This window comes from Cervus elaphus, chromosome 11 (assembly GCF_910594005.1).
Source record: "Cervus elaphus chromosome 11, mCerEla1.1, whole genome shotgun sequence".
In the NCBI taxonomy this organism is placed as follows: Eukaryota; Metazoa; Chordata; class Mammalia; order Artiodactyla; family Cervidae; genus Cervus; species Cervus elaphus.
This window is the reverse complement of record NC_057825.1, coordinates 95,296,664-95,309,261: the sequence shown is the minus strand read 5'-3', so window position 1 is coordinate 95,309,261 and position 12,598 is coordinate 95,296,664. Positions and strand designations below refer to the sequence as shown.

At 42.7% G+C, this 12,598-nt stretch overlaps 1 protein-coding gene across 2 annotated transcripts in view; it reads left to right on the top strand.

Moving 5' to 3' along the window:
- SLC9A2 (solute carrier family 9 member A2) overlaps positions 1-12,598 on the top strand; it is an 87,005-nt gene that overhangs the window by 32,317 nt on the left and 42,090 nt on the right. For both annotated transcript variants that reach the window (XM_043918497.1, XM_043918496.1), the window contains exon 3: positions 1,488-1,738. In XM_043918497.1, coding sequence (XP_043774432.1) covers positions 1,488-1,738 — 251 coding nt within the window. The remainder of the gene's footprint in view (positions 1-1,487; positions 1,739-12,598) is intronic.

Genomic DNA, 12,598 nt, shown 5'->3' with positions numbered 1-12,598 from the left:
CTTTCTCTGTGACACAGTCCTTGTTGAGCATTGGGAACGCAAGCAGGGCATGTTGAAGGGTGACCAAGTCTTTTTAAAATAATCTTTTAGGGGCTAAATAAGCAGGGTGACAATATTTATAATGCTGGGCTGGAAGAAGCACAAGCTGGAATCCAGACTGCCGGGAGAAATATCAATAACCTCAGATATGCAGATGACACCACCCTTATGGCAGAAAGTGAAGAGGAACTAAAGAGCCTCTTGATGAAAGTGAAAGAGGAGAGTGAAAAAGTTGGCTTAAAGCTCAGCATTCAGAAAACTAAGGTCATGGCATCTGGTCCCATCACTTCATGGCAAATAGATGGGGAAACAGTGGAAACAGTGGCTGACTTTATTTTTTTGGGCTCCAAAATCACTGAAGATGGTGATTGCAGCCATGAAATTAAAAGATGCCCCAGGTACCTGACCTTCTGCGAGGAAGGAAAGTTATGACCAACCTAGATAGCATATTAAAAAGCGGAGACATCACTTTACCAACAGAGGTCCATCTAGTCAAGGCTGTGGTTTTTCCAGTGGTCATGTATGGATATGAGAGTTGGACTGTGAGGAAAGCTGAGTGCCAAAGAATTGATGTTTTTGAACTGTGGTATTGGAGAAGACTCTTGAGAGTCCCTTGGACTGCAAGGAGATCCAACCAGTCCATCCTAAAGGAGATCAGTCCTGGGTGTTCTGATGTTGAAGCTGAAAATCCCATACTTTGGCCACCTTGTGTGAAGAGTTGACTCATTGGAAAAGACCCTGATGCTGGGAGGGATTGGGGGCAGGAGGAGAAGGGGACGACAGAGGGTGAGATGGCTGGATGGCATCACTGGCTCGATGGACATGGGTTTGAGTAATCTCTGGGAGTTGGTGATGAACAGGGAGACCTGGCGTTATGTGGTTCATGGGGTCGCAAAGAGTCAGACATGACTGAGCGACTGAACTGAACTGAACTGAGGGTCTAAAAAATGATGTTTTAGGAGTAAGTCATGTAAATAATTTTGAAGTCTCCTCTCTCTCATGTCTAGAAATAGATTTCCTGATGACACGCTTTCATGAACACTTTTTGCTTAAAGCTATTGAATGCCTGAGTTTCCCAGGTAGCTAGGTGGTAAAGAATCCACCTGCCAATGCAGGAAATGTGGGTTTGATCCCTGGGACAGGAATATTCCCTGGAGAAAGAAATGGCAACCCACTCCTGTATGCTTTCCTGGAGAATTCCATGGGCAGAGGAGCCCGGTGGGCTACAGTCTGTGAGGTCACAGAGTGGGACATGACTTAGCAACTAAACACAACAGCAATTAAATGTACTGTTAAAATGTGAGATAAAAAGATGTCCAGTCGCTCCCACTCATCATCCACTTTGGAGCACAGAAGACACGGCCTTATTAGGAGGCAGGTGTGTTTCTGGGGCTGCGTGGATGATGGGGAAGTTGGCAGGTCCTGACGTCCCTCTGCGTCTCCCACAGGTCCTGTACAACCTGTTCAAGTCTTTCTGCCAGATGAAGACCATCGAGACCGTTGATGTGTTTGCTGGCATTGCGAACTTTTTCGTCGTGGGGATCGGTGGGGTGCTGATCGGCATCTTCCTGGGCTTTATAGCGGCGTTTACCACGCGCTTCACACACAACATCCGCGTGATCGAGCCACTCTTCGTCTTCCTCTACAGCTACCTGTCCTACATCACGGCCGAGATGTTCCATCTCTCAGGCATCATGGCGTAAGTATTTGACTCATGCACATGATGGCATTTCATGGAATTCATGAGTTTCGAGCTGTGTGTGTTACATGTTATGTAAAAAGAGTAGATGTTCTTGAATTCTTTTAAGAAAAAATTAAAAGTAGATTTTGCTTACTTTTTGCTTCAAAGAAATGAAAGTATGGGTCAGCCAGATTTGTACTAAAGTGATCCAGTGCTGACATGGAACAGTACTTAAAAGTGACCTCTTGGGTCTCATGAAATATGATGAGAAAGTGTTGGGGTGGATGGTGAGGCACCAAGAATTTTCTGAGTTTGATGACCATTTAGTGTTGCCCAGGTCAGCTTACTCCAACAAGGTTGTTTTCCAAGCTGAGTCTGGAGTTCTGCAATTGCTTCTGTATATTCATTTGAACAACATTAGTAGTAGAAAACCTTCACTCTGTATGATATATTCGATTTGAGGTTGTAACTTTATATCATTCAAAGCAAAACTCAATGAATAAGGCATGCCATCATGGCCTTTGAGCTGAAAGAAGTATGGTTATAAAGCAAGAGTGGATAGTTAGTTATCCACTATCCACTAGTTAGTGTATCACCCACTAACTGATTCAGAAGGATGTTCTCAAAAAGCTCTACAAGTAGCTGAAGAATGGTTACATTTGGGCCCAATGTTAGCTTATTAGGAGTGTCACTTTGACAGAGTTTACTTGTTGGGTGTGGGTGTTTTGCAGCTTCCAAAAATAAGCCTATTATATTATGGCCATAACTTGTAGAGGGCCAGTGAGAAATGCTTTGTAATAGAATGCCTTTAAAGGTTTTAATTTTGATGAGTATTTATTTACAGCTTAACACACTCCAGAATCTCTACTGGGGTCTGCTATCCATGTTTAGGGTTTGTGTTGTAAACATGGGTCTAGTTCTTCTTGGAGTTTTCTTTTGCAGTCTGATTTCAGTGATGCTTTGAATATGGACTGTTTATTTTCTGCCCATATCACCACTTTTGTAGCAGAAGCAGTGAGGTTCGTCTCCCTCCACAAGGAGAGTGGAACCCTCTGTAATGAAAGCCATGCATTAGGAAGTTGTGTGATGTTCTGTATCCCAGGGAACCTAAATAAAGCACCAGACTAATCCAGTCTGACCCAGTAATGAAAGGGGCAGCGTCTTCCTGGTGGCTATTCATATCATTTGTATGACCTCCAGTGTCTTCACTGTTCTTTGACTCGTGTCATTGAAACTGTCTGATCGGCTGGTGACAAGGTCTCTGCAAAGATTACAGGGCTGGGACTTTGCATCTAATTTCCCAGCAGTGTTCTTGCAATGGTTGATGTAAGAACCTTGAATATATTTTGACCCTTGTTGTTGTTGTTTAGTCGCTCAGTCCTGTCTGACTCTATTCCAACCTCATGGACCATAACCCACCAGGCTCCTCTGTCCATGGGATTCTCCAGGCAAGCATTCTGGAATGGTTGCCATTTCCTCCTCCAGGGCATATTCCCAGCCCAGGGATCAAACCTGCATCTCCTGCAATGGCAGGTGGATTTTTTACTACTTACTGCCCTAGCAGGGAAGCCCTCATTTTGACCCTGGGCATATGTAAAAGTTCTAGAACATCCATGGAGCTATCTGAATATGCTTGTCAACTTTCCTGATGTTCAAAGCAGCAACTGATACGGGAAGATCCTGAGTGTGGAGGGGGGACAGGTGAAGTGCTAATAGGGGCGGAGTCCTGGTACATCTCTGCTTAGCTGTGTCTGGGCTGAAGTTCACAGAACTCAGAAGGCTGGTGATGCCCCAGGTACCTGACCTTCCGCGAGGGTGGGATCAGTGCTTTACTTGCTCTGGGAACTAGGATCTTAGGGACAAATTAGGGCCACATCACACTTCTCAAGTGTTCAGGAGAGTTTTATATTCAGACACTAAGAGTTAGTTAGTTTCTTGTTTTCTAATTTTCTGATACCTTCCTGCTCATTCTATACTGGGATAAGTCGTTGAAATAGGGAAGGTGCATACTTGTGAATGTCTGTGCATGTGTGTTTCAGAGTGCATTTCCACTGCTCTGGAGCTGAAGTTAATGAAAAGTTTCTAGTTTTCTAGTTGGGAAAACTTTGCCATAGTATGGGACCCTTGAGAACCATAGCTTTATTGCTGGGGATGGAGAAGGGACTCATAGCATTGATTTTAGAAATTCATGTCTTTGTTCATGTGTTTTGAACTTTATGTTCAGAAAACTGCTCAGGGATAATTCCCATTGTCCCCCTTACCCAAGAACACTAACAGATGCTTAATGTAATTCCTCAAATCGGATCCATAGGAATGTGAACTGAGCCGGGACTGTTCCCCCTCGTGAACATCACCCCTTTCTGGTCCTCACCTTGTACCCTTGCGTTGCTTTGGGATCCAGCCAGTGGGATACTGAAAACCTACTGTCCCGAGGAGGGAATGTTTTGTTCCCATGGCAGCCAGCAGCCCGCCGGGCAATTACTGACTTCTTCTTGCTGTGCTCTAAGAATTTCAGAAAATGTAGAAGTCCTCCTTTCGATATGACAGTGGGTACCCAATATTCTTGTTTTGTTTTCATGTATTAATAATTCCTTAGTCTTTCTTTTTTAGAGGACATTTAAAATACTTTTGGGCTTCTCTGGTGACTTAGAAGGTAAAGAATCCGTCTGCAGTGCAGGAGACCTGGGTTCTCTCTCTGGGTTGGGAAGATCCAGTATGGCAACCCCCTCCAGTATTCTTGCCTGGAGAATTCCCATGGACAGGGGAGCCTGGCAGGTTACAGTCCACGGGGTCGCAGAGTCAGACACAACTGAGCGATTAAGCACAAGCACACACAAAATATTTTTGATCTGTTGTTTCAGTTATGTTAGCACATTATTGCAAAGAAAGTAGGAAATGTTAATGACCAGTTCCATCTTATGAATATTCATTGAATATCCTGAATATTCATTGGAAGGACTGATGCTGAAGCTGAAGTGGCCACCTGATGAGAAGAGTTGACTCACTGAAAAAGACCCTGATGCTGGGAAAGACTGAGGGCAGGAGGACTAGGGGACGACAGAGGATGAGATGACTGGGTGGCATCACCGACTCAACGGACATGGTTTTGAACAAACTCCAGGAGATAGTGAAGGGCAGGGAAGCCTGGTGGGCTGCAATCCATGAGGTTGCAAAAAGTCGGACACAACTTAGCAACTGAACAACAAAAAATCTTATGAATGAGCAGACCGAGGCCCTGGTGGGCAGAATCCTTGGCTGTAGGGTGAGGCCTGGACCCTGCATCTCCAGGTTTCAGGCCCACCCAGGGTATGTCCAGTAAAATAAATATTAAAAATGGGCACCTTTCCATGACATTTGTTTGTTTGTTTTTGTCTGTGCTGGGTTTTCATTGCGGTGGGAGCTTAGTTGCCCATGGCATGTGGGATCTTAGTTCCCCACCCAGGGATCAAACCTGCATCTCCTGCATTGGAAGGCGGATTCTTAGCCACTGGACCACCAGAGAAGTCCTCTCCGTGACATTTTAAAACGAGACTTTAACAAGAATTTCCAGAGTGATAGGCTCAGGGATGAAGTCAAGTGTTGATGTCCCCGGACTGTGGCGGTCACCGCTGAGGCGTGAAGGTCATGTTCCCTTCCCTTCCTGTTTTCCTTTGTACGAGTTGGTGATTGTCATCTACTGAAAACTTGGAGAACAATAAGAAACCGTGCCTTTGCTTGCCATGTTGTAGCTTCTCTCCTGGTTCCTCCTGGTGATGGTTCGCCCATCAATTGTAAGCAGTTAGAAGACCATCTCTTCAGGATGCAATTATCTGGGGCTTCTCTGATGCTCAGGGTAAAGAATCTGCCTGCCAGTGCAGGAGACACAGGTTCCATCCCTGGTCCGGGAAGATCCCACATGCCGTGGAGCAGCTACGCCTGTGCACCACAACTACTGAGCCTGTGCTCTAGAGCCCGGGAGCTGCAACTATTGAAGACCGTGTGTGCCCAGAGCTCATGCTCCACAATAAAAGAAGTTGTCACAAGGAGAAGCCTGCGCACGGCAACTAGAGAGGAGCTTCTGCTCGTCACAACTAGAGAAAAGCCCATGCAGCAGCAAAGACCCAGTGCAGTAAAAAAATAAATAAATAGATAGATAAATATGCAAGGTAGAATCTCGTTTCTAACATCATTAAGTCAAGATGAACAAAGAAGCACTTGCGCTACAGACCATCAATGATTACAAAGATCCAAAATGTAACCAGCAAAGCTACTAACTGTTTCTAAGGCAGGTACCAGCCCTGGCCTCTGGTATACAGGCTTCTCTTGAAGTTTCTCCAAATACCTCATCCCTACGGCCACTGCCCCAAAGAGCAGTCCCAGGGAAGCCCTGGTGCGCGTGACATGGGGTGTGTCGTAAGAATGAGTAAGAACCCAGTTTTAACTTGAAGAGAAAATTCTTTAGACTTTGATGCTTGGAGTATTCATGAGCATGCTTTCAGAAGAGCCTCGAGGTCTAAAGGCTGCAGTTGCTCCAGATGAGGAGTCTCTTTTTCCAAAATCAGTGCATGGCGTTTGTGATGGGAGTTCCTCTGATGGGGGAGGTGGGGAGGGAGATGAAGTATTAAGAGGCTCAGAGCAAGCCTTGTTTGTCCTGCTGGGTGAATCCCTGCCACACCGTGCACCCATCCTCAGAGACAGAGTATCCTGTTTACATCAACACATTGAATCATGAAGAACCCATTGAATCTCAAAGAACAACCCACTGAATCACAAAGAACAGTTGAGGGAGGGAGAGAGGGGACCATAACACAGGCTTCCATCTATGGCTCTGGGTCTCCTGCTCTGTTCACTGTCTCTTTGTACCTTATGTTGTCTAGGCAAATAAAAGCTTTATTTTTGATGATGCTTTTTGTACCTTCACTTATATCTTTGACTGATCCAAACAGACCTCGTTAAAATCTTAGGTGTTTTTTTGGTATTGAGCTTCATGAGCTGTTTGTATATTTTGGAGATTGACCCTTTGTCAGTTGCTTCATTTGCAAATATTTTCTCCCATTCTGAGGGTTTTTTGTCTCATTTATGGTTTTCTTTGTTATGTGAAAATTTTAAGTTTAATTAGGTCCAATTTGTTTATTTTTGTTTGTATTTTCATTACTCTAGGAGGTGGGTCAGAAAAAGATCTTGCAGTGATTTATGTCGGAGAGTGTTCTTCCTATGTTCTTCCTGTAAGAATTTTATAGTATCCAGTCTTACATTTAGATCTTTAATCCATTTTGAGTTTATTTTTGTGTATAAGGGAGTGTTCTAATTTCATTCTTTTACATGTAACTGTTCAGTTTTCCCAGCACCACTTATTGAAGAGACTGTCTGTTCCACTGTATATTCTTGCCCCTTTGTCATAGATTAGATGACTATACTCCAATTAAAAAAGGAATACATATATAAGTATATAACTGAGTCAGTTTGCTATATACCTGAAACATTGTAAATCAACTTCAATTAAAAATATAAATTAAAAATTAAAAAAAAATCTTATGTTACCACCTCTATCACTAAATGGAGTGAAGGAGTTGGGGAGGGGAGGAAGATAGTAGAATGAGGCAGGAAATTAGTTAAATAATAGAGAAATAAATCATATCTCCCCTAATTTTCTGACCCTGTTCAAGAAATAAAGTGAAAAAGAAGCAAACAAAACTGCATTATTATTTTTAAATGGTGACTCACCTATCTTCTGTTTTATTTTGTATAACTTTCCCTCACCTACATGGCAAAACTAGAAAATGCAGGGAGGAATTTGAAATTATAACCCGTTTTTTTTCTAACTTCACTGAGATGTAATGGGCACTGTATAAATTTAAGGTGTCAAATGTGATGATTAGATAATAGGTGTGTATTGCAGAATGATCACCACCGTGAAGTTAACTGACATATTCATCGCCTCACATAGTTCCCCATCCTTGTGTGTGTGTAGTGAGAACTTTCAAGTACACAATACAGCATTATTAACTGCCCACATGTACCATTCTATGCAGGATTGTCCAGTCACCATATGGCCCCTTAGATCCCAGAGTTCTTATCTTATAATTGGAAATTTGTAGCCTATGAGCAATTTTCACCTTTTTCCCTTACACCCCCTCCAAACCCCTGGCAACCACCAATGGACACTCTGTTTCTGTGACTGCTTTTTTTTTTTTTCAAAGATTCGAGATGTGAGTGAAATAATATACTATTTGCCCAAAGTATGTAAATTCACCCAAAATAGTGTTTTTTATTAAAAAAAAATGGCAAAAGGAGAAGGGAGCTTCAGAGGATGATATAGTTAGATAGCATTGCCGATTCAATGGCCATGAACTTGATCAAATACTTTGAGACAGGAGGACAGAGGAGCCTGGGGTGATACAGTCCATGGGGTTGCAAAGAGTCTGACACAACTTAGCGACCGAACAACAACAAAAACAGCAAAGTGTGATTTGTGAAATTATTTTCACTTATTTTTATGGTTTAAACTTTTAATGAACTAGCTCCAGCTGGTGAGCTCCAGTGTTTGCTTGGCTTTTTTTGAAGGAGGAAGAAAACTGGTGGGCTGTCCCTTTTTTTTCCCCTGGGTGTTGTCCAGTGCTGTGGTCACTGTGGCCATCGGCCACATGTGGCTCTTGAGCACTTAAAATGTGGTCATTCTAACTTGAGGTGGGCTCTAAGTATAAAATATACACCAGATTTTTAAGATTTAGTCGGAAGAGACTAGAGTATCTCATTAATGCTTTTTATCTTTCTTGTTTGCATGTTTAAATGAAAATGTGTTAGTTCTGTTGGATTAAATAAATACATTATGAAAGTTGCCTTCACTGGTTTATTGTTATGTTTTTAACTGTGGCCACTAGGAAATTGAAGATTACTTATGTAGCTTGTATCACATCTCTGTTAGCTTTGTTCCATAGCATTCACTTAGGTTTTTTTTTTTAATTTGCATTTAGAGATTTTATTACATATTCCGTCTTAAATGTATTTATTTTTTTAAATGGAAGATAATTACTTTACAATACTGTGATGGTTTTGGCCATACATCAATATGAGTCAGCCATAGGCACATATGGGCTTCCTTGGTGGCTCAGCTGGTAAAGAATCTGCCTGCAATGTAGGAGACCTGGGTTTGATCCCTGAGTTGGGAAGATCCCCTGGAGAAGGGAACGGCTACCCACTCTAGTATTCTGGCCTGGAGAACTCGATGGACTGTATAGGCCACAGGGTCACAAAGAGTCGAACACAACTAAGTAACTTTCACATAGGCATACATGTGTCCCCTCCTTCTGCAGCAAAGGAGACACAGAGGTGAAGCACAGACTTTTGGACTCAATGGGAGGAGAGGGTGGGATGATTTGAGAGAATGGCATTGGAATATACACATTACCAGTGTTAGTTTTGCTACTTGGATATTTAAAGATTTGTTCCAATGTGTTTTCTTCCCTTTGATAAAGTAAAAGAAAGAAAAATGAGGGTGTGAAAAAAATGGGAAAAATAGAGCTGATGTGCAATTTCCCCATCAATGGTAGCTGTGTGGTTTATAAAGAACCTTTCTTTCGGAACAGGGAGATCAGAAAGGAAGGGGAAGATCACTGAAGGGAGAGTGGAGGGGTCTTCTGAGGCAGCTTGAGATGATTAAGAAGTCATATTTAAGCCACCATAAAAAATGAAAACTGTTGCCCCAAACCTGCATTTAGGGGTTTTGCTATGTTGTTGTCCAGTCACCCAGCCGTGTCCGACTCTTTGCGACCTCATGGACTACAGTACACCAGGCTCCCCCGTCCTTCGCTATTGGAGAAGAGAAAGGCAAACCACTCTAGCATTCATGCCTCAAGAACCTCATGAACAGTGTGAAGAGGAGTTTTGGTATAAACACCTTCAACATCTAGCTCAGTGGTGGGATTCTCTCTGAGCAAAAGTTGTCACTCCTACAGACATGGGCTTCCCAGGTAGCCCAGTGGTAAAGAATATACTTGCTAATGCAGGAGCCGTAGTGAGACCCAGGTTTGATCCCTGGGTTGAGAAGATCCCCTGGAGGAGGGTAAGGCAACCTACTCCAGTATTCTTGTCTGGAAAATTCCATGGACAGAGGAGCCTGGGGAGGTGGGGGGGAGGCTATAGTCCATGGGGTCACAAAAGAGGTGGACACAACTGAGCATGCACACGCATGCACACACACACATAATACAGGGATGAACAAAATCCTTTAAAACAGATTCTTTATGTTTGGAGATTTCATATTTTTCATGAACTAAAATTGCAAACGTATATGTAATATTCAGAATAATACATTTTCTCACCCTATTTTCTTAGAGGTAAAACAACCCTTCAAGCACTATTTTAATCTTTGTTTTTGTCTGTATTTGTTCTGTAGACGAAGATCAATAGCACCTATGTATTGTGGTCTGTATGGGAAATGCAGTTTACTTATGCAGTCCGTGAAATTTCAATTACATGAGTCCTGTGTTCAGTTACACAGTTTGTAATTAGGTGTTTTAAGGTATGTTAAGAATTCAAGAAATAGTATATGGGGTATTCCATAGTAGTAGTTAAAAAACAGAGAACAACAATTTAAAATAGCTGCCATAATAAATGTTACCAGAGTTTTCTTTTGTGAACGATATTTTATGGATTTCTATTTAAGACCAAATGAATAAAGTAACATAATTTGGGGCCTTTCTCACCCAAGGTTTGTGGTGTGGTGGCTTCTGAAGTGGGTCATTTTCAAGGAGCCTTATTCTAGGTAGACTCAAAAAAGATTTGATTTTGGTGGAGGCAAAAACAAACCAAAAAAACCTAAGTAAAATAAAGTACCACATTGTTGCAGATGATTAAGGATAGATTTTTAAAGCTACTCCCCATCTCCTAAAATGTTTTTGGAATCTTGTGTTTATCAGTTGTACTGAAGGAATAATAATTTAAGTTTATATGAAACACAAACAGAAAAGTTAAATTTCTGAGGAAGAATTGGTCCCATGCATAGTCAATCCAATAAATGCTGTATTTAAGCAGCTTGTGAAAACCCATTCATTACCTTCTCAGAATGACATTTACCTAAAAGACAGACTGGGGGTAATTTTTTGGTTATTCTTTAGGACCAATCCTGCCACTGCTCTTCTCAGTGAGTGCAGCTAATCGAGAGGTTTAGTCTGGGTTGAGAATTCTTAGACAGGAAAATATCTAGTATTTTCCCGGTAAATTTAAGTTTCATGAAACTGTAGCAGTTTGTTGAATTAAGAACTGATTCCCTGAGATCTGTTTGAAGAACGGATCTTTTCGCATTGTGAAAGGAAAGGTTGGCACAGTGAGAGAGTGTGGAGGACAGAGGAGCCTGGCGTGCTGTGGTCCATGGTGTCACAAACAGTCGGCCATGACTGAATGACTAAACAGTTTTCACATAACTGGATAATACTGACTGTGCCATCCCTTTGCTTTTTCCAGCTGCTTTGTCTTGTCTTTATCTGAAAATGATTATATTGCTTCAGGTCTATGCTTCGTGGAAATTGTAGAAAATAACTTGATTCGTTGATCAAGTCATCACTAGATTGCTCTTGGTCGAGAGCTTAACAATTTTTCTTTTTTTGGCTGTGCTGAGTCTTCTTGCATGGGCTTTCTCTAGCCCTGCCATCGGGGACTCCTCTCTAGATGTGGTGCACAAGCTTCTCGTCGCCGTGGCTGCTCTTGTTGCAGGACACAGGCTCTCGGGCATGCAGGCTTCAGTAGCTGTGGTTCCTGGGCCCTAGAGCACACACTCAGTAGTTGTGGTGCATGGGCTTAGTTGCCCTGAGGCATTTGGGATCTTCCCTGATCAGAGATCAAACCCGTATCTCCTGCATTGGCAGGTGAATTCTTCACCACTGAGCCACCAGGGAAGCCCTAGAGCTTACAATTTCAAGTTGCATTTTCCTCTTTCAAACTCTCGAGTCTGAGACTTGCTATAAGTCTGTGTAGGCCAAGGTGCAAAACAAGGTTATAATCAGAAATGTAAACATGATATAATGGCTGAGAAATAATTCCCATTTCTGTTTTCCCTAAAAGGGATGGCACAATCAGTATTATCCAGTTATGTGCACCACATCTAGAAAACTCATCGTGAAATGCAGTGTACAGGGACCACTCACTTCACACTTTTGAGTATGACAGCTTTGACCACATGATTAAAGTCACATTTTCATTCCTTTCATGAGAGTGTTAGACCAGGGAATTCAGCTATGGGTGCGGATCCAACTTCCAAAACCAGTTATTGTTTACTTGCTAAGTCATGTCTGACTCTTTGAAAGCCCACGGACCTCAGCCTACCAGGCTCCTCTATTCATGGGATTTCCCAGGCAGGAATACTGGAGTGGGCTGCCATTTTCTCCTCCAGGGATCTTCCCGACCCAGGGATCAAACCTGTGTCTCTTGCATTGGCAGGCAGATTCTTTACTGCTGAGCCGCCAAAGAAGCTCTGTAAGCAGGAGCCCAGCTGAAACAATAGAGGGAGGCTCTGGGTTAGTAAAGCCAAAGTGTTAGTTGCTAAGTCTTGTCTGACTCTTTGCAATCCTATGGACTGTGTTAGCCCACCAGGCTCCTCTGTCCATGGAATTCTCCAGGCAAGAATACTGGAGTGGGTTGTCATTCCATGCTCCAGGGGATCTTCCCTGACCCAGGGATCCAACCTGGGTCTCTCGCATATGCAGACAGATTTTTTTTACCTTTTGAGCCACCAGGCAAACTCCAAATCAAAGCAGATTCCACCATAAAGGGGGATGTATTGGCTCATATAAATAAATTCTTGTAGGTCTAGCCTTGGTGTGATGATAACGGAGACTCCAGGTCACCTGGCCACCTGGACAGTCTTTCTCCTTCAGTTTTGTCTTTCTCCATGTGATGACTACC